This window comes from Sorex araneus, chromosome X, assembly GCF_027595985.1.
Source record: "Sorex araneus isolate mSorAra2 chromosome X, mSorAra2.pri, whole genome shotgun sequence".
Classification (NCBI taxonomy): domain Eukaryota; kingdom Metazoa; phylum Chordata; class Mammalia; order Eulipotyphla; family Soricidae; genus Sorex; species Sorex araneus.
Window position 1 is genome coordinate 314,617,960 of NC_073313.1, and position 22,968 is coordinate 314,640,927.

The 22,968-nt window shown below is 38.2% G+C and overlaps 1 protein-coding gene and 1 non-coding gene across 3 annotated transcripts in view; one reads left to right on the top strand and one right to left on the bottom strand.

The window, feature by feature from the left end:
• ZC3H6 (zinc finger CCCH-type containing 6) overlaps positions 1-22,968 on the bottom strand; it is an 83,272-nt gene that overhangs the window by 29,648 nt on the left and 30,656 nt on the right. For both annotated transcript variants that reach the window (XM_055121423.1, XM_055121422.1), the window contains exons 4-7: positions 17,464-17,737; positions 9,528-9,661; positions 2,899-3,015; positions 2,275-2,388 (exon numbers count right to left, since the gene is read on the bottom strand). In XM_055121423.1, the coding sequence (XP_054977398.1) occupies positions 2,275-2,388; positions 2,899-3,015; positions 9,528-9,661; positions 17,464-17,737 (639 nt within the window). The remainder of the gene's footprint in view (positions 1-2,274; positions 2,389-2,898; positions 3,016-9,527; positions 9,662-17,463; positions 17,738-22,968) is intronic.
• On the top strand, positions 6,711-6,817 carry LOC129400503 (U6 spliceosomal RNA). Its single transcript, XR_008627735.1, has one exon. It is a non-coding gene; the product is annotated as a U6 spliceosomal RNA (small nuclear RNA).

Below are 22,968 nucleotides of genomic sequence, written 5' to 3' on the forward strand. Positions count from 1 at the left end.
CCTGAGTGCGGAGCCAGGAGTCACCCCTGAGCATCGCCGGGTGTGACCCCCCCCAAAAAAAACCCCAAGTAATCTCTCAAATCTGAATGAGGGGAAAGAGAAAACCTGAACAGGCAACCACACGCAAGGAAACAGAATCAGTTATTAAAAACTAAGGCTGGAGCGATAGCACAGCGGGTAGGCCATTTGCCTTGCATCCAGCCGACCCGGGTTCGATTCCCAGCATCTCATATGGTCCCCTGAGTACCACCAGGGGTAATGCCTAAGTGCAGATCCAGGAGTGACCCCTGTGCATCACCGGGTGTGACCCAGAAAGCAATAAATAAATAAATAAATAAATAAATAATCTCCCCAACAACCAAAATCCTGGTCTACATGGTCTTACTGGTGAGTTTTATCAAACATTCAGAGAAGACTTACTGCTGATCTTTAAGCACTTTCAAAATATCAAAAAGTCAGGAATCTGGGGCTGGAGCAATAATACATCGGGTAGGGCGTTTGCCTTGCACGTGGCCAACCCGGGTTCGATTCCAAGCATCCCATATGGTCCTCTGAGCACCACCAGAAGTGATTTCTAAGTGCAGAGCCAGGAGTAACCCCTATGCATTGCCAGGTGTGACCCATAAAGCAAAAAAAAAAACAAACACCCAAAAAACCGGAATCTTTCCTGACACCTCCTACAAAGCTCATATTACACTGATACCCAAAGAAGACAGAGACACTTCTAATAAAGACATTTCAGACCAATCTCCTTGATGAACATTGCGGCAAAAATCTTCAACAAAGTCTTAGAAAACTGAATCCAACAGTATATAAAAAAATACATATACCACGGTCAAGTGGGATTCATTCCAGGGAAGCAAGGATAGTTCAATATATACAAATCAATTAACATAATATACCATATAGTAAAAGGAAAAACAAATTATATGATCATATCAATCTATGCAGAGAAAGCTTTTGACAAGATCAAACATCCATTCATGATAAAAAACCCTCAATTAAATAAAGGTGTAAGGAACCTTTCTCAAGACAGAAATGGCTATCCATAAAAAGTCCACAGCCAATATAACTCTAAATGGTGAAAAACTGAAAGTATTCTCACTGAGATCAAGCACAAGGCAAGAATATCCAGGGTCTTTACTCTTATTCAACACTGGGTTAGGAGTCCTAGCTATAGCAATCAGGCAAGGAAAGGAAATCAAAGGAATCCAAACTGGAAAAGAGAAAATCAAATCATTGTTTTTTTGCAGATGACATGATAACATACATGGAGTTCCCGGAGAGTCACCAAAAATGTTTCTAGAAATAATAAAACAATACAGCAAAGTGGCTGGCTACAATACATAAAATCAATATATAAAAATTGGCCAAATTCCCAGAGACAAATAATGAACCAGAGGAGAAAGAAACCAAGGAGAATCCCACTCAAAATAGTTTCTCAAAACATCAAGTACCTATAAATCAATAATAGAGGTGGGAGATCTATGTTATGAAAGAGCATGAAGATTTCTCAGTAAATTAATAATTGAGCTGACATATGAAATTTCACTTCTGGTTTAACTGACCCCTGAGGTCACAAAATATTCAGCCATAAGGACATATGCACACCATTATTCATTGTAGCACATAGTACAATAGCTTCAAAGATATGAAATAAACCTATGTGGCCAATGATAAATGAGTGGATCGTGAAGATGTGGTATATACACAAACAATGGAATACTATGCTGCTGTGAGTAATGATGAAATCATACATTTTGATGCAACATGGTTAAATGAAATAAGCCACAAAAAGGACAAATACAGGTTGATCTCACTTATATAGAATAACTGGAAGAAGGCATGCAAAGTTTTAAAGGGGGGAAGTTTTGATGACCTCAGCATATAGGGAGGAGACAAGAGAAGGAAAGAATTGATGGGGGAAAAAGAGACAGACAGGGGACAACAAGGGGGCAGGAGCCAGGGGATTCAGGTATACCAGTGGTGTGAAGGAGTAGTATATCCAAACACTGAGAACATAAGACCCAAATCTCAATAACCCAAGTTAAAAATGTGCCTGTCTGGTGGCAGGCTGGGATGGAGGGGTGGGGGAGTAGGGAAGGAACCTGGGGACAAGGTGGAGGAAAGTTGACACAGGTGGTGGGATTGATGCTGGGATATTGTATATCTAAAATTTAACTATGAACAACTTTGTAAGTCAAAGTGTTTTAATAAAATTAAAACTTTTAAAAAATGATTTGGAAAAAATATTTCAGTTAAATTATTAAGGATATTGTGCATATAAATGCAATTCTCTCCTTTGGTACAATACCCTTGTAAGTAAAATTTGCAGATCTCTTTTTTCTTCTCCAACTCTGCATCATGATCAAATTTACACTGATCTCCCTGTTTAAAAAAAAGAGAGAGAATTAAAAGAAAGAAAATAATTTTCTCAGTGGTGCTTTATGGTACAATCCTGCCTTTGGTCTTTAAGTTTAATAATTCAATGGGGGTGTGGCTATGTACAGAGAAGTAGCACAGAGATCAGGACTTGAGGACACTGCCTAAATTTCACCAGAATTGCTAGGTAAGTTACCGTGGGGACTTTAACATCACTGCATGGCCCTGCCACATTAACAAAAGTAGCTACTTTACAGGATCATTCTATGACTGGACTACTTAGTGTCGAGCAATCTACTTGAAACAGTACTTGTCACACAGCATTGTTAAATAAAATCAAATTTTTGTTGTCCCAAAATATAATTAAACAGCTGATGTAAAATATTTCCATGTATGACATACTGTGTGAAACCAGTTTATTATAATTATGTAAGATTAAAAAAATCACTCCATAGAATTTAAATTTTAAAGACCATTTTAGAAGTTAAAATGGTTGTGATACCCCTATGAACTTACCTTAATACATCTCCCCTCCAGAAAATATTTACAGATTTGTTTTCCTTTGTGTTCCACCGTGTGCTGATTAATAAATTCCTGAGTCATAACCTTCCACTTTTTCCCTGGTTTACTATACTGCAAGAAAAAAATTTAAATGAAACAATGAAATGTTAGACATGAAATTACATGGCCAAATATATCTAGAAAGTCACCATTAAACATGGTCAATATTGGATATTCTGATGCTATTCATTTACTGGACATATATGCTTCTAATATACCACTTTTCCTAAAGATCCCTACTTCTATTTTAATGAGGATACCTAATTATAATTTAAAAATAAAATTATGGTAAGTATACAAATTAACAATAATACTAAGTTTTGTCAAAGGTACATTAAGTACTTTCATGTACTGGTGGTAAGGATGCTATTAAAGATTTAAAAAATCTGTTTGACACAGAATTTTTACTTATTAGGATTATTCCAAATGAATTATCAGAAAGGCACACAAAGATTTATTCACAAAAATAATAACTCAGAATGACTCATATAGAAAAAGAAATCAAAAGCTTAGAAATTACACATCACGGAGTAGGAAATTAAGCAACACTCATGAAGAGCCAGGGAGATGGTTCAAATGGCCGCAGAGCACATGTATGCAGGAGCTCTGCGTTTGATCCTAGACCCCATCCCTGAGCACCATCAAGACTGCCCTCCACAAAAAATATAATGAAAATTTAAACAGTGAGCAATGGGCAAGAGAGATATAATAGTTAAGGAGCTTGCCTTGCATGCAGCCAAATGCCAGAAGCAACCCTTCAACATAGAAGGTAGCAACCCTAATCACTGCCAGGTGTGGCCCAAGCCACTCCCCCCATCAAAGTAAATAAAAATAATTTTGGTATATAAAAATGCTCATAATACTTTACAAGGTGGAAAAAATATTTCAACTTTATAACAATAAAGACAAAAAATGCTAAGACTGTATTGCCACATTTAATGGGGTGTATCTGTAGATAAATCTCTATAAATTAGAGGTTATTTGCATTTGTACTTATTGTACTCTTTCTTTGAGGGGGGAAAGCAGGAAGTATTATGTTCAACTTTTAAATGAAAAAAGCCTCCCTTCTCCCCTCCCTCCCACCCTCCTTCATATTTGGAAGTAGCAGTGGATCTACAATCTTCCAATAGCGTTTGGCAAAGAGAAACACAGGCTTGGCAGCCACCAATACTATTGAGAAGATTGTCTTTCTTGCCATTTCTGAGAGTCCTGATGCTCAGGGGCTACTCTTGCTCCTTGCTCGCTCCTGTAATGCTGGGGGACCCCGAGGTGCTGGGAATCCAACTCTGATCTTTTACATGCAAAGGATGCACTCCAGCCCTTTGATCTACCTTTCTGGTCTTTTCATCACTTCAATAGACAAAGTTTTCTTAGATGATTGATATATCCATGGCTGTACCTGGTACTTGAGGACACTCCTACTAGTGCTCAAGGAACCATGTGGTGCCAGAGACTGAGTGTGGGATTTTTGCATGCAAAGCATGCATTCCTGTCCATTAAGTTATCTCTCTGGTGCTTAGTATTTTTAAATTTTATTGTTATTATATTTGGGGTTTTCTTTGGTTATTCTACATTTAATATAGTGAAAAAACAAAAATAGACAAAAAATAATAAATTTTCAAAGAAAAAGACCTCCAACACTACTGGGCCAGAGCAGTGGAGGAAGAAAAATATCACTATTGTTTTCTTTAGTTCTACTCAATACCCTATTCCATCTGTGCCAAGAAGAGAGTATCATCAGTAGCAAGCGAGAATGATGTTTAGCCCTGCTATGTACATTCACAATCTCCTAATGGCAACAGCATGTTTTTCAAGCATCTAGTTGGTATGTGACTTGTATATCTCAGGAGTAAAAAAGACAGTTTTTGCTAATTTCACTTGAGTTTAGTTTCACCTCTGCCCTCATTTTGCTAAAGTACAACATATTGAAAACATGACACTGTCTCACAGCAAACACTTGAGGTAAGAGATAGCTAGATTTAAATTTGGTTCCCAGTGCTCACAGTTACAATACACATTTTTACTCCAAGAATTTGTGTGTGAGTGTTGTGGGGGAAGGGGAATCCAGAGAAATATATCAATGGATTGAAGTCATGCTTTGCCTGGTGGAGGTCCAGGTGTGATTTCTGGCATCACATAAGGTCTCCTGAGCACTGCCACAAGTGACCTCCAAGCTCTGAGCTAGAAGTGACACCTGAGCAATGCCAGTTATGGAACAAAAACAAAGCAAAAAAAGCCTAAGTGTTCCAAAAGAATTAATGATCCTTGCATTCTTGAGGTTCTTTTTTTTTTTTTTTTTGCTTTTTGGGTCACACCCAGCGATGCTCAGGGGTTACTCCTGGTTCTGCACTCAGGAATTACTCCTGGCAGTGCTTGGGGGACCATACGGGATGCCGGGGATCGAACCCGGGTCGGCCGCGTGCAAGGCAAACGCCCTACCCGCTGTGCTATCGCTCCGGCCCCCTTGAGGTTCTTTTTTAAATAATGAATATACCCAAACTACACCCTAGAAAAGTACAAGATCATATTTCTTTTTTTTTTTTTTTTTTTTTGCTTTTTGGGTCACACCTGGCGGTGCACAAGGGTTACTCCTGGCTCTGCACTCAGGAATCACCCCTGGCGGTGCTCAGGGGACCATATGGGATGCTGGGAATTGAACTCAGGTCGGCTGAGTGCAAGGCAAATGCCCTACCCACTGTGCTATCACTCCAGTCCCTCAAATTTCTTTTCATATTACACTCTGACATGATAATTTGGAATGTCTTATGTTATATAAATTGAATTCATAAACATTTCTATTTCTAGGTCCATTCAGAAAAAATAGTTCTAAATGACTAGCTCACATATACCTTCTGAGGAAAGAACTGTGGCTGTAATAAAATAGACAGTTAAGGAGAGTACACGTGCAAAAGAGGACTATAAATTTGAAATGTTTAACAAGTGAAAATAATCAATCATTTTAGTTTTAATCTGTAGCACTGTCGCACTGTTGTCACATTGTTCATCAATTTGCCCGAGCGAGCACCAGTAACGTCTCCATTGTGAGACTTGTTACTGTTTTTGGCATATCAAATATGCCACAGATAGCTTGCCAGGCTCTACCCTGTGGGCGGGATACTCTCGGTAGCTTGTCGGGCTCTCCAAGAGGGGCAGAGGAATCGAACCCGGGTCAGCCTTGTGCAAGGCAAACACCCTACCACTGTGCTATCGCTCAGCCCTAAAACTCTGAAAAACATAGCAAGTATGTTCTATTCGTAACACATTCCTTTACATTACTACTTTCTAATGATATGCCTCATTGTTAGAACAGGACTGCGGAAGGTAGGTGCTTTTTTTCTTAGCTTAGTTTGTTTTAAATGAGCAGAAACTATCTCCACATTCATAATCAGGAAACTTTACTATAATCAAGGTTGTCTAAAATATCTAAAGCAAATTCAAAAAAATTTCAGGACAAAATAAATTTATAAAAGATTGTATTATTTATGTTTGAACCTACAGAACCTTTAAGTTCTCTACACCCAAGATCTTTTATAGGAACTAAAAAAAACCCACAAAAATAATCTAGTTCAAAAATCCCTCTGGACAAATAAAAAAACACCAGATTAGAAAGTAACTTGCCAAAAGTCACACGATGGCAGAGTGCAGACAGAGTTCTTCACACTATATTATACTATTTTTTAGAAAAGACAATTCAAGAAAGAGATAAATAAGGGAAAGATAGAGAAAAATAATCTACCTTGATCATTTTTTAAAAAAATGTATTTAATATGCTCAATTCTGAAGCATATTTACTAAAATTGGAATGACACAGATTAGATTAGCATGGTCCCTGTCCAACAAGGAAATGTAAATTCATGAAGTGTTCCACATTAAAAAAAAAAATTTATCGAGGCTGAAGAGAGAGTTTAGTGGATAAAGCACCTTCCTTGCAGACGGCCATCTGGGTTCAATCCCTGGCATCCAATATGGTTCCCTGACCACTGCCAGAACTGACCCGAGTACAGGGCCAGAAATAACCCCTGAGCATCTTCCAGTTGTGGTCCTACTCCCCAAATGTATTTAATCTTGAAGATGTATTGTGTTGGTATAAGGAACAAGAGCATATAAAAATAATTTTTAACAGTGGCTGGAGAGAGTGTACAGAGAATCTGGTGCCTGCCTTGTACATGGTTGACCTAGATTTCATTTCAAGCCCCCTGACCCCTACCAGGAGTGATCCCTGAGCCCAGAGCCAGGAGTAAGCCCTGAGCAACATAGGGTATGAGCCAAAAAGCCCCCCAAAATATTTTTTAAGCATACAAGAAAAAAAATAGGACCTTTGTGGAAAAGAATTTTTTTGAAATTTAACAGCAACTATAAAGAATAAAAAGCTGAGTTTTCAGCTAGCAGAATGTTTTTAAAGTTCATTAAAATATTTGCTTGTTCTGTGAATAGCACTGGGTTTTAAAGAAAACTAATAGAGTCATGCGGTATCCCTAAATTTATCTGGCATTTGGGGGTATCTTATTATAGTATCTGAAAAAGCTGCAATGGAAACGGGTCTACATCAGGCTATGCTGGCCTAGAATAAACCTAGCATATCCATTCCAGTGAGACAGGCTTACCCAACTCACTCCTAAACATAAGCTACTTCCTTGGGCTCTGGAGCTTTCCTGTTTGTTTCAGGAACCACTGAAGAAACCTCTCATGATAGAAAATATAGGAACATAGTCAGTAACATTTAAGTTTTAATAAAAAAAATACTCTCAATCTTCTGCAAGAAGAAGAGATGAAAAATCATCTAGTTACAGTACCAATGTGTAAACGTCTAAAACATAATAGTGCTTCATGGGGGTCTGAGATAATTTAATATTGCATTTTCATTTTACAGATTAAGCGGATTAAAGCTCAAAGCCATATTTTGCTAAAAGTTCTTATGATTTTTAGGGGGTGCCCTTGGTGGGGGGAGACACACTGGTGGTGCTCAAGGATTACTGCTGGCAGGACTTGGGGGGCCATATGTGGTGCTGGAGATTGAACTCAGGTCGGGCACATGCAAGGCAAGCATCTTACTATCTTACTGTCTCTCTGGCTCCTTTGTTCCATTTTATATATAGATTGTAAACACTGAATATTGAAGGATTAACTTGTTTTGGAAAGTAGTATATTTTAGAGATCAGCTGGCAACTGTCAGGACAGACAGACAGGATATAATCACCCAGAAATTAAGAACCTCTTACCAAAGCTGTTATTCCATGAAACAGAAAAATGATTAGTGATTGTTAATAGGCATATATGAAATAAAGAGTCCACATAATCAAATTCATTTTGAAAATAATGGGTTGTACAAAGCAAAATAGACTTTTTTATACTTAATTTGCTTAGAGTCTTTAATGCATTGATACTGATTGAGAATCTCCAAGAGTAGAGGAGTATGTGCTAGATTTTATAAATTTGTGTCTGACCTCTTTATTTTTAGATCATATCTACTAACATTTCTCCAAACGTATACTTAGGAGAACATTACCAAGAAAGCTATCTTAACATCCAGGGATAGGAAACAAAACATTTTATATTATATTATCTACTTGTTCTCACTTAACATTTCAGCTTTTAATAACATACTCTTTACTCTGTAGAGTTTAATAAAATTTTACTGGAACATGGGCAAAATTAGGAACTGAACCACTCTAACCACTATAAGGTTAAAATGTGAATGTCCAGAGTTCAATTCATTTCAGTACATATTTAAAATAAGCTATATAAACAAACTGATCTGTATCTCTTCTCTTGGTCCTGATGCATATTAGGCTATTAACATCTTACTGCTATTTCTGTCTGTGGAAGATGACTCCTATGAGAGAAAAGCACAACAGAGACCTAGCAGAGCACAAGTTTTTTTTTGTTTGTTTTTAGACATTATATAGTCAGCTATATAGTCATTTTGTTTTGTTTGTTTTGACTTTTGGGGATACACATGCTCAGGGGCTACTTCTCACTCTGCACTCAGGAATCACTCCTGGCAGTGCTCAGGGGACCATAATGGGATGCTGGGGATCGAACCCTGGTCTGTCGCGTGCAAGGCCAACACCCTACCCATTGTACTATCACTCCAGCCCCACATTTCATTTTGTTTTGGGACTTAAACCCAGCTTCTCCTGGCTCCATGCTCCAGGGGTCACACTTCAGGAGTGCCTGGGATCTCCTGGGGATCAAACCTGGGCCTACTGCACATGAGGCATATGCTCTACCCAGTCCGCTGAGCTCCACTCAACACTCAGACAATTTTATCTTGAGGTGTTTCCAAACGTACCATTTTAATTTTTAATATTTAACTATATTATATGTTATAACATATAATATAGTTACATTATATTATATATATTTATATTATTTTGAGGTTACTTATTTTGAGGCTATTGCATCTCTCAATTAGTATCATTACAAATTAAAACAACAATTCTTTTGGCATTTATACTCATTTGATCTGAGCTGAAAATTTATTTATTAGTAAAGTGACATTAAATCAACAATGTTTTCTTTGCAAACAACCAGGCTGAAAGATGGAAAATTTCCTCTCCTCATTACATGTAATTCCTTAGTACCTCTTGAAAGTCATCCATTCCTGAAAAAGCATTAGGCCCTTTACTGGTTCTTCCCCCTCGGTCTTTGCGTTTGATTTTCTTCGGCAAACCACGTCCACGACCAGTATTAAAATTTTTAACCCTGTGTTCAGTACCTAAAAAAATTAAAATGTATTTCAAATACTATAGAAAAACAGCATGCCTGTCAATCTAATAGTTTATAAGGAAGAGCATGTTTTAAATAATGTCATTCATTTTTCCCTTTAGATTCAATAAATAAATACCATTTTAAATCTTGATAGTCGTATTTTTTTTCTTACGTTATTCCCTCCCCATTGCCCTCTTCTCATCATTACTGCTGATACTACTAAAGCAAACGCTGGGGCTACACATATATCTGGCGCTATATGCGGAGCACCAGGTATGTGGTGCTCACATACTTTATTAAAAAGCTCTGATACTGGCTGGGATTCGCACAGCAGGTTGTGGTGGTCTCATGTTCAGCCAGGGTGCACATCAAGGTTTGCACTCCTTCAGTGCTGTGCTTGCGCTTGTGCTCAAAGAAGCTTATTTTCGTAGTTGAAGCGCAAAGCTCTGACTGTGGGGTTTGTGTGGTGCTGACACATTGCTCACTGGAGTTCTTATTTCCTACCATGGTGCTCACACATGCAGAGCTTGTCAAGGGCCAAACCCTTTTGCTGTGCTTACATACAGAAGACTGTGGTGTGGATGGGAACTCCTTGCATCACCGGTAATCAAACAGAGGAGCTACTAAGTTCAACAACAGTATCATATTCAGCCCACACTGGACACAAATTTGACTGTTTCATCATAGCCTGCAAGGCAAATGCTCTAGGCAGTGTTTCTCAACCTTTTTATGAATGGCCCACCTGAGCTTCTAGTTGGCCCCTACGACCTGTGCCATATCCTCCCATTTATACATTTTTACAAGTGGCCCCTCTGGAATATCCTAGGGGCCCACAGTACCACTGGTTGAGAAATACAGCCCTAAACCCCTGGGCTATTCCTCTAGGTTCCCTTTGTTTTTTTTTAAGGAATGTTAACAATGTTAAAATTGTTAAAAAGACAAGAAATAAGAACATCTGAGCCACATACACATGTGTTTGCAGAAAACATGGCCCAAAATCCCACCAAAAAAAAAAAAAAGAAGAAGAAACAAGAATACACGTCATTGGAGAAATAAAATCTAATTTTATCTTTTAAATTTTCTTAGAATACAAAATTAATAAGGTTTTAAGATAATTATTAAGTTACTAAATCACAGCCGTTTGCCTTGCACGAGGCCAACCTGGGTTCGATTCTTCCTTTTTCTCAGAGCCTGGCATGCTACTGAGAGTATCCCGCCCGCACAGGCATAGCCTGCCAAGCTACCCGTGGCGTATTTAATATGCCAAAAACAATAATGATAGGTCTCATCCCCCTGACCCTGAAAGAGCCTCCAATTGTTGGGAAAGACAAGTAAGGAGAGGTTGCTAAAATCTGAGGGTTGGGAGGAATAGAGACGTTACTGGTGCCTGCTCAAGTAAATCAACAAACAATGGCATGACAGTGATACAGTGATTAAGATGACATGGTTTATAACAATGCTAATGCTTTTAGTTTTTTGGTATACAATGCTGTTGCATCACAAGACTTTCTGTGTTTTTAATACAATAAAAATTTTTATATTCACCTCTTTTTTAAAAAATTATATTCATCTCTAAGGAAGACACTGCAGATATTAGTTATTAATTTATAGGAAATTCAGTTCAAGTGATAATTTGGAGTAGATACTACGTACTAGTATGATTTACACTTGTCTTTTACTTTTGAAAATCTTTGTACATAAAAGTATCTAAAAAACACAAATAAGGGCCAAAAAGATAGATGGGGGTTAAGGCACTTGCCATATATGAGGCTGACTCCAGTTCAAGCCCAGATACAACATATGATTCCCTGAGACTTCCAGAATTCCTGAGCAGAAAGCTAGGAAGCCCTGAGCACTGCTGAATATGGCTCAAAACAAACATATACAAATTACATGCCTTGGGTTGAAGGTTTGATTTATGGCATGGAAAAAATACAAATTATAAATATTATGTAATAGAGTAGTGAGCAAATAAAAGTAGTCCATCATTTTACTGAAGTCATAATGAACTAACAGATTTTCTATTAGTTTTCTATTAATGACACTAAACCTATTAAAGAGCCAACAAATGTATGGAAAAGTTTAATTCATTAAAAGCTACATGAAATTTATTAGTCACTGTCATCCCATTGTTCATTGATTTACTCGAGCGGGCACCAGCAACGTCTCTATTCCTCCCAGCCCTGAGATTTTATCAGCCTCTCCTTACTCGTTTTTCCCAATGATTGGAGGCTCTTTCAGGGTCAGGGGAATGAAACCATAGGTTTTTGGCATATTGAATATGCCACGTGTAGCTTGGCAGGCTCTGCCTGTGTGGGCGGGGATACTCTCAGTAGCTTGCCGGGCTCTCCAAGAGGGGGTACGGGTGGTGTGTTTGTGTACGTATATATACATACATATATATATATTACTCTATATACATATATATTACTCTATATATATATATCTTAGAGATATATTACTCTATGATTTGTTGCCTACTATCTGAACTCCATCAAATATGGTGTGGTAATTATGGAAAATGGGAAGGTCCGGAAAGTGGCCTGGAGTGTGGCAGCAGTTGGGTAGTGGAGGCTGGGTGCCAGGGCTGGGTTCCTTGGGGGTGGGGAGGGTTTTTACCCACCTTCCCTCTGGGGCGCCCCGAGTGAAAACAGCCTGGCGTGGAGTCCCAAAATTTATTAGCAACATACTAATTTTCACCTCAAAGAACAGTGTTGATAAGGATTTTGAGGTACTGTTATTTTCACACAAATTTTCAGTGTTGTTATAATTTCGTACTTTTTTTTTTTTTAAGTTTTTGGGTCACACCCAGTGACACTCAGAGGTTACTCCTGGTTTTATACTCAGGAATTACTCCTGGTGGTGCTTAGATCATATTGGGTGCTGGGGATCCAAACTCGTTGAGTGTGTGCAAGGCAAGTGCCTTACGCACTATACTATCTCTCCAGCCCATGTACAGTGTATCTCCTTTTAAGGTATCTGTTGGTGCTAAGCCAGGACATTAGGACGAACCTCTGGACGCTGGCCTGCAAGCACCAAGCAGAACCGAGGCCCCACTTTGAGTTAAGTGGGCAAGCTAAAACTTGTGAGTCCAATGATCTGGAGAAGTACAGCATGCTCTCATATGCCTACCTGGTCATATCTTATCTTGGCAGTACAAGGCAGCAGTTTGCCCCTCTCTTACACATCCTTAATCTGGTTGGGCCTTCAAGTATCAGTATGAGCCTTCTCTTTGCCCTATGTTTAACTGACTACAACAATGTGGGGTACATGATCTGTAGAGCCTACATGTCCATCTCCCTATCTTCTGCGACATTTTAATCATTACAACATAGTTTTGGCAGCATAGCTTTGACAAGACAATGTATACCCTGATGTTCTTTTGACGAATGCATGTCCTATAACTGTTTATACTCTCATTAGTGATTCTTTCTCTGTAATGAGGTCATTAGAATGTAACTGATAAAAAAAAATAGAATAAAAGGAGGCCTCTGGCAGTTGCTCTTTGCCTTGAGCCAGATCAACTGGCCCTCCCAGCTCTCTACATTCCTCTCACACATCTTGTCTTTGTGCCTCCGACCCGACTATTGATCACTTCATGCAACAGGTATCAACTTGGTGTAGGTCAAAGATGTTTTTGTCCCATGACATTTTTTAAACATGTGTAACGTATTTTTTTTACAAAGCTGTTCATGATTGAGTTTCAGTCATACATTATGTCCCATGACATTTTTTAAAGACATAGATCTAATGCCAGTGAAAGTACGGAGTAATAAAACCCCATATAAAGAAATGCTAGAAAGAAAGAAAACAGGAGGCTTTTCTTTCCCCAACATTATACTACGAAGTTATAGTAATCAAGACAGTGTGGTTAGGAGACCAGAGCTATAGTACAGCCGACGGGGTGCTTGCATCACACGTGGCCTGTGCAAGTTTGATTCCAGGCACCCCATATGGTTCCCTGAACACACCAAGGCGTGACTGCTGAGCACAGAGCCTAATGTAAGCCCTGAGCACCATCAGGTGTGGCCCCCAAACAAAACTAAACCGAAAAGACAACATGGTTCTGGAACAAAGATTCTCAGACCAATGAAAAAGAATTGAGAACCCACAAACAGATCTGCAGGTATATAGACATCTAAACTTTGACAAAGAAGCTAAGAATATAAAATGGTGCAAGGAAAGCCTCTTCAACTGCTTAGCCACATATAAAAAATAAGACCACTTCACACCACGCACAAAAGTCAATTTTAAATGGATCAAAGAACTTTATATTAGAGCTCAATCCATAAATTAAATTCAGGAAAACATAGGAAGAATCCTCCATGACACTGAATCTAGAGGCACTTTTCAATAATTTAATACCATTAACCAAACAAATAAAAATAAAAATAAATGTAATTCTATCAAGTTAAGAAGCTTCTTCACTGCAAAAGAAACAATGACCAGAATTATAAGACATGGCACACGAATGTTGACTAGAGACTGAACACAATGGCTGCTCAACACCTTTATTGCAAACCACAACACCTAATCAGAGAGAGAGAACGAAAGGGAATACCCTGCCATAGTAGCAGTTTGGGGTGGGGGGAGATGGGACTGGGGAGGCTGGGAGGGACTCTGGGTTTACTGGTGGTGGAGAATGGGCACTGGTGAAGGGATGGGTTCTCGAACTTTGTATGGGGGAAACATGAGCACAAAAATGTATAAATCTGTAACTGTACCCTCACGGAGATTCACTAATAATAAAAAAAAAGACATGGCACAGATTGGGAGAAAAAATATTTTCCCACTCATTTGACACAGGGTTAAAAATGTCTTCAAAGAAGATATACAGGTTAGCAATAAGTGTATGAAAAATTGTTTTGTATCACTTTGATACAAAAATGCTATTACCAGAGAAATGCAAGATCAAAACAGCAACGAGATAACATCTCGAACCAGTGAGAATGGCACACATCAAAAAGAAAAAACTAACATAACAACAATGTGGATGTGGGAAAAAAGGGACTCAACATCTACTACTGGTGGGAAGGTAACTGAGTTAAACCCTTTAGGAAAACAGTATGGACAAATCAAAAAACTAAGAATTGAACTTTCTTTTTTTTAGTGGACCCAGTAATTCACTTCTTGGCATCTACCCCAAGGGCCTAAAATCTATAAAGAAAGTACATCTGCAATTTTATGTTATTTGCAGCACTATTTACAATAGCCAAAATCTGGAAACAACCCAAGTGTCCAAGAACAGATTATTGGATAAAGAAACTATGGCACACAGAATAGCTCTCAGCTATAATGAAAGACAAAGGCATTAAATTTATGGCTACATAAATGATCTGGAGAGTATCATACTGAATGAAGTTAGTCAGAGGGGAGGAACAGGCACAGAATGACTTCTCTCATATGTGAGATATAAAGAAACACAGTAATGGAATAAATGGCCAAAGGCAGCAGAGCCTGACAACCAGTCTACAGAACTGAGCTAACCAGGAGGGGGACAGGGAGAGGTTCAGGGGTAGGCTGAGGGGTGGGGACTCTCTTGTGGAAGGTGTGGTGCTAGGACATTGTATGCATGAAACCCTATCATTAACAGAACTGTAAATTGTGGTGCCTGAAAATAGAAACAAACTGGTACTATTTTGGAGAAAAATATGAGAAAAAAGTTTTAAAATAAATATTCCAATATACTCATCACTGATTCCTTTTTATAACAATTAAATGACAACTATAGAGGGTTTGGGCTGCTTACTGCTTCATCTTCCCTCATCTTGTTCCAACTTTCTAGAAGCAGATAAATTAACTGACCAATTTTTTTTGCCTTTCTCTTCCCTTTGTTGTCACTGTGACTGGGTCAAACACTTAATTGTGGGATGGGGCTCCCAAGCTCTGGCTAAGGTATTTGCTGGAAACACACACACACACTTTGGACCTGTGGGAATCCTAAAAAGCCACTGGAATCACACTTGGCTGCTATCTAACTGGCTGCCTGCAAGGCAAGAGCTCTATAAAGTGAGTCAGTCATATCCCCAGGCCCTGGAAAATCCATTTTTTAATCATTCATTTTTCCCCCCCACAGTGCCCCCAAAGTGTCAAAAGCCCTGTCCCTAGGTCCCTTCTTTTATTTCTTCACTTGTCTTTAAAAATATTTTTTTTAATTGAATCACTGTAAGATACAAAGTTATAACGTTGTTCATGATTGGGTTTCATCATAGGATACCCTAATACCCATCTCTTCACCCTAGGTCCTTCCTTGCAAGACAATTCTGTTGATCTGACCATTTTTTTTCCTGTTCTTTTTTGTTTGGGGCCACACCCAGTGGTACTCAGGGCTTACTTCTGGCTCTGCACTCAGGAATTATTTCTGGCGTAATCAGGAACCATATGGGATTCTTGGGATCAACTTGGGTTGGCCGTGTGCAAGGCAAGTGCTCTATAGTCACTATAGAACTTCTCCAACTCCCTGATCTGACTCTTGTGTTACCCACAGTTCATATGGTAAGTTGCTCTTGTCTCTCCAAGGACCATATGGTCAGTATATCATGAATAAGTGATAACTCCAAGAATTTTTTCATTTGTATTTATTTCAGTGAGGGGATATTTGGGTCACCTGGCTGAGCTTACTTACACTCAGGGGCCACTTCTGGCAGTGCTCAGGGGTACATATGCAGTGTTGGGGATTAAACCCAGTTTGACTGCATGCAGGCAAGCACCATATCCACTGTGCTATCTCTCTGGCCTGACCAGGATTTTTCTTTTTAAGATCATGTTCTAAATTACAATCCTGAAGGATATCTATAGTCTGGTGTAGCAAAGATAATCAACATGTTCTTAAGCCTAAATTTTACAAAAATCATTCCATGAGTCACAGTGCTAGTACAATAGTTAGGGCACTTGCCTTGTATGCTGCCAGCCCTGGTTTGCTCCCTAGCACCCTAAACCCCACCAGGAGTTATCCCTGAGTATAGAGCCAAGAATAAGACCTAAACACCACTAGATGTGACCCAAAGCAAACAAACAAAAAAACCATTCCAGAATTCTATCCTTACAAGGCTAAAATATAAATCAGTATAAAGAATAATTTAAAAAAATGAAAAAGAGGCACTTTTTAGTACACTAATATAAAAGAATATGTAACAGTAGAGGAATTTTTTTTTTACATTTTTATAGCTTTAAAAATATTAAAGTCTAATACAATATTGATAGTTTCGTATTGCTTTGTTTGGTTTTGGGGTCACACCCAGCAGTATCTGGGGAATAATGTGGTACCAAAGATTGAACCCGGGGCTCCTGCATGTAAACCATGTCAAATGTTAAGATAAAATATAATTAAGGTGCTGGAGCGATAGCACAGTGGGTAGGGCATTTGCCTTGCACGCAGCCTAGTCAGGTTCAATTCCCAGCATCCCTGAGCACCGCCAGGGAATAATTCCTGAGTGCAGAGCCAAAAGTAACCCTTGTGCAATGTCGGGTGTGACCCAAAAAGCAATTAGTTTCTATTTTTGGTCTCCAGGTGTATAAAATAAATTTTAAAATAACTCACAAACCAGAAGAATAAAGAACCTTGAGAAGAGCCTGCTTTAATTAATATTCTCATATTTAAAAACAGGTTGACAGGGGCTGGAGTGATAGCACAGCGGGTAGGGCGTTTGCCTTGCACGCAGCCGACCCGGGTTCGAATCCCAGCATCCCATATGGTCCCCTGAGCACCGCCAGGGCTGATTCCTGAGTGCATGAGCCAGGTGTGACCCAAAAAGCAAAAAAAAAAAAAAAAAAAAAAAAAAAAAAACAGGTTGACAATTTCAAACTTACCTTGAACTCCTTTCATTCTTTGTTTTTTGCCTGATTCCTTAGAATATGATGATCCTAAAGCAGTACTTGAAGTGTCTTTAGCTTGCCTGTACTGCTTGAGCTGACTGGCAAAATCTTCCTCTGTTTCCTGATTATAGTTGCCATAGTTATCATCACTGTAGTTGCCAAAGTTGTCATCACTGTAGGTACTATACTCATCATATTCTTTACTCTTAAATTTTTTGTTGTGTTGACTCTTCTTTGATGTCATATAACTTCCTGATGTATGTCCATGCTAGTTCAAAATGGAGAGCAATATTAGGGTTTTTTAGTTATGCACTGAAATAGATTAATTTGTATGTCTCTCACTATACATATATATATATATATCCAAATATATAGGAATTCATAGTAACACAAACACAAACATTCTTTTTTTACCAAGAACGCTGGTAAAAAGAAGGGGGAAAGGTAGTGCACAGTTGTGTTCTTATTTATCTAAGATATTTAAAACTAAGTACAGAAAATCAACAAGCTGAATCCGGACCCTGCACCAGGTTGAATCTCATATCCAGGGCACCCCAGGGTTGGGGGAGCCCCAGAAGCTGAAAACTTCCAAAACCCAATCACCACCATGCTCACGGCCAATCTCCACAGCTTTGGACAAGCCTCATCCATGAATGAATCTGTTGAAAAACTCAGGTGTTCAGGATTTGTGACTGAAATCTCCAGGCTCTCACAGAGTTGGGAATGGGTGACCTCCCACAATCTCCCTGTCCTTTTGGGATCCTGGCAATCACACCCACAAACTGCCTCTAGCACCATATAAGCTCATTAATTGGCCATGATCCAGAGACTCATAAATCTCAGGAGAGATCAACAAGCTGCAGACATGCCTCCATCCAGTTAAGAGATGTCATCATCCAGTTAAAAATTAACTCCAGCTGAATCACCTCTTAAAATCTTAGAATTCCTGGAGTGCACAGCGGCATTTACCAAAAAAAAAAATTATTTAGGGCCTGCTATTGGGGCAGGCTTGAGTGAGGGTTGGGAAAATTCGAAAATAATGGGTGGTGGGAAGATATAATGGTGGTGGGATTGGTGTTGGAATATTAAATGTAATAAGTCACTGAGAACAACTATATAGAAATAAAATTAAATTAAAACATTAAAAAAGGCTAAGCATAAAAGCTAAATGCTATTGATATTGCTTATAAATATTCATAATATTTATATTATATTATGAATATTTATAATATTCATGAATATATAAATTTATAAAATATAGTTATAGATTTATAAAAATATAAATATATAAACATATCTATAAATGTTATAATATTATAGATCTTTATTAGTGTTTTTGTTCACTTTTTTGTTTTCTGTATTTCATGCCTCAAGCTATAAAGAAATACTTAAAATGCATGACTATATATAAATTACTTCTCAAAAAAATAAAGTATTTGGGCCACATATGTGCCTCCGTAGTGAAATACATAACCTACGTGTGTGAGGCCCTAGTTTTAATTCATATACTTCAAAAACAAACAAAAAAACACATTTATGGGGCAGTAGGGCGTCTGCCTTGCACGTGGCCGACCCGGGTTTGAAACCCAGCATCCCATATGGTTCCCTGAGCACCACTAGGGGTAATTCCTGAGTGAAGAGCCAGGAGTGACCCCTGTGCATCGACAGATGTGACCCAAAAAGCAAAAAAACAAAAAAAAACCACAAAAAAACCACATTTATTTCTAATAGAAATAGGGAAAAAAGGAGAGTTTTCACTAGTGTAAAACTTCCAGTGAGTAAATTGCTCATTAAGAATTATTCATTAAAGGGGTCAGCAACACAGGGGGGCCGGAGGGAGGAGGTGCCGCCAGCACACCTTCTCCAGATGGAACCCTGGCGACACTGAGCAGCAACTAACATGGCTCCAGGATTCGGGACTGGGACACATCCGAGCCACGCGCGACCTTTTCTAAAACCTGAAAACATACAATCTTTGAATGGAAAACTAATTATCAAATGCCTCCTTATTAGGGTTATCTTGTTTGGGGATATAACTCCCACAGCAATAGTGAGTTTTGTGTTGAAATATGGAACGTAATCAAGCTGAAGAGAAAATAAAGTGAGGTTCATCAGTTATACAGTTGGGGTGGGGGGTGGGGGTATACCGGGGATTTTGGTGGTGGAATATGGGCACTGGTGAAGGGATGGTGTTTGAATACGGTATAACTGAGACATAAACCTGAGAACTCTGTAACTTTCCACATGGTGATAAAATTTTTAAAAAAATAAAAATTTAAAAAAAAAACAATATTATAAAATAAAGTCTTCATAATTTCCAAAAAAAAAAGAATTATTCATTAAAATATAATTTACTAGTTTTAGTGGTTCTTTACTAAAGTATGTGAATATACAGAATGCACTTTAGGCCTTGAAGTTTCAATATAAACTTCAAATACACCTCTCTTCCTTTATATGTCCATATTAGTTCCATCATTTCTTATGCTATTTTTTGTAAAAAAGCAAGTATTACATAATTACAACTAAAAGATCGAGGATATCCCAGATCACAACCCAGATCAGCTTAGTACATTTAAAATAAGATATAAAGTGACTATCCTGCCAGAATATCAACATAATATGTTGATATGCTGATACTACGTATTTTTAATAAATGCACAGAATTTTTTAAAAATTAAGATCTTTATATTGAATATAATGAAAAAGAAAGCAGTTTCAAATTCTGAAAACCAAATTAAGATTTCTCATTTGTTTTAAGCAGTACTTTTAAAGTTTATAATCTTTTACAAATAGCTAATTTTTAAAATAAAATAGCAGCTTGAAAATAATATAAATTTTAATTATATTTTAAATAAACACATACTTTAAAAAATAGTTTATAAGTTTTTCTCTACCTAGCACTAAGAAATTCAGAAGGAAATTTACAATTATAACCAAAAGGCAGTGCTCCTGATATATATTTTAAAACCACTATGAAAATAAAAAATAATTAGACTAAGTTGAAGATTCACTATATCACTGTATCACTGCCAGTAACATCTTCATTCGTTCCTGTGTAGCCCGATGGCATATTGGGGGCTCTTTCTGGATCAGGGGAATGAGGATGGTTGTTGCTACTGTTTTTGGCATATTGAGTACACCATGGGTAGCTTGACAGGCTCTGCCATGCAGGAAGTTGAAGATTAATGCCTCATATTTTCTTTTATAAAAATATAAAGTTTCAATGATAATTGTTATGCTTTATAAAGATTCCTGAATGATTTGAATTTTTCCCTAGAGATTAGATACTTGTCATATAGGGTGACAGTCATTCAATATTATTCTGACAATTTAAAACCTTTATTCAATCTTTACAAAAATAATCTCCATACTACCTTTAAAAATAGTATTATGGGTTATCTACAGGTTAGCCAGTGAGAAGACTATTGGGGATCTGGCTTTTGGGAAAGCTTGGGAAGGACAAGGGGCTAGCAGCATGAGGGGAGGAGGCTTGGTGGGCAGGAATTCCATGTGGGAGAGATAGGAAGATGGGAGGGGCAGGGGATGGGAGAAAGGGTAAGGGGCCAGAGAGCGCCCCAGGAGGTGGCTTGGAGTTGATGATAAGTGGGTGCCACTGTGCAAACATCTTTTAGGAATGTGGGGTCTGATGAGCTGGTGAGGGTTCTCAGTAGTCAGAGCCCTTAAAATACAGTTTTGGGGAGACTGCCTGAGGAAATAAAGGGTAGAATAGGAATGAGAAGTCTAAGTGGGTGGAGGGGAAGGTATCCACAGAGGAAGGGGTAACTAGGCTAGTTAAGGCACAGGGTGTTTTTTTTGCTGTTGCAGATGTTTATTAGTGTATTGTTCTCTTTTTTGTTTTTTATATTTCATGCCTCAAGCTATAAAATACTTAAAATACATGATTATATATAAACTCCTACAGATCTGGGAGTTTTCAAATAAGGTGATAGAACACGCTCTACAGAGAAGTGATGGTTTTAAGATTTTCAAGATGTTATAAGCTCTGGTCTGTCCTGAGCCTTGTAAGAGGTATGTAATACTGCTGTCATTCCTTGCAACCTTAACCAAGTTTGCTCCATGTTCTTAAAAACCTTCCCAGAAGTTCACATACTTACTAGACAGACAATCAAGGACCCTATGTGATAGGAAAAGATAAGGTGTTTCTAATGTCATGTGAGTTTTTATTAGATTCTGGCAACTAGGACCTAACAGCAGAAAGTTAAACACAATTTCAAGAATCTTGTACTCTTATGTTCAGCATAAAAAAAAAGAATCGTAAAAAACTAGATGTAACTGACATGTTAGTTTCAGGAGTATAATCATAATTGAATATTAGTGTATATTGTGAAATGATCATGACAATAAGTCAAGTCCATCTCTCTACATAGTGACAATATGCAGTCTTACTCAAAGATTACCAGCTTCATCGGGAAGGAGTTATCTCACTATTCACTTGGTTGTGAAATAATGTATTTTATATTTTCACACTCTCAACATGGAAATTCATTAAATTATTTAATTTTGGCTAATAAAAGTAGTAGTTTTGACAGTGATCCAAAGTTAAGACTTTCCATATCATAATCTGGTTCTCTTACCTTTCCAGCTTAACAGTGGATCAAAGGGTTCAGCAAGTCTTATTTAGTTTGTGGTTCTGAAGCTTGGTCCAAATGAAAAAAATCTTCAAGTTGAAAAAATACACTTACTACTTTGTCCTTTTTTTTTTCATGTGTAATAAGAATTGCTGTGGAAGTTTCTTATTTTTAGGCAGTTTTGACAAATGATCTCTAATTGGTGCTCTTTTTTAAAAAAAATTGAATCACCATGAGATAGAGCACTACAAAACTGTTCACGATTGCATTTCAGTCATACATTGTTCCAACAGCCATCCCTCCACCAGTGTAATTTCCCAGCACCACTATCCCCAGTTTCCCTCCCATTCCTTCAAGGCACCCCCCACCCCAGCCTGCCTCTATGGCAGGCACCTCTCTTCTCTCTCTTTCTCTCTCTCTCTCTCTCTCTCTCTCTCTCTCTCTCTCATTTTAGACATTATGGTTTGTGATTCAGATGCTGAAAGGACATCATGTATTGTATATCCTTTTACCTGCTTTCAACACAGTTCGTGTCCATAGTGATCATTTCCAACTAGTGTTGGATCCTCCTCTATCTTAACTACTATCCATCTCCCACACCATTGACTAGCCACTGACTAGTCCTCCTGGCCCACTTTCCCTGGTACTGGGTATTCGTGTATTACTGGTTTGTTTTGTTTTTAGTATCCCAATGGGTGCTCTTAAACCTTTTCCCCTAACCCTAACAATAATGGCCCTTTTATTCCCAAGTTAAAAAAAATTATCCCTAAGGTTTCCATTCTAACTGCAAATATTCCTAACAGTCCCCCTCATTGTGTAACAGTCCCCTTCATTGTATAGGCCTCCCATGCTTGGACTTCTATGATAAAGACTCCACTATAGTCTGCAGATATGTCTAGCATTTGGACCA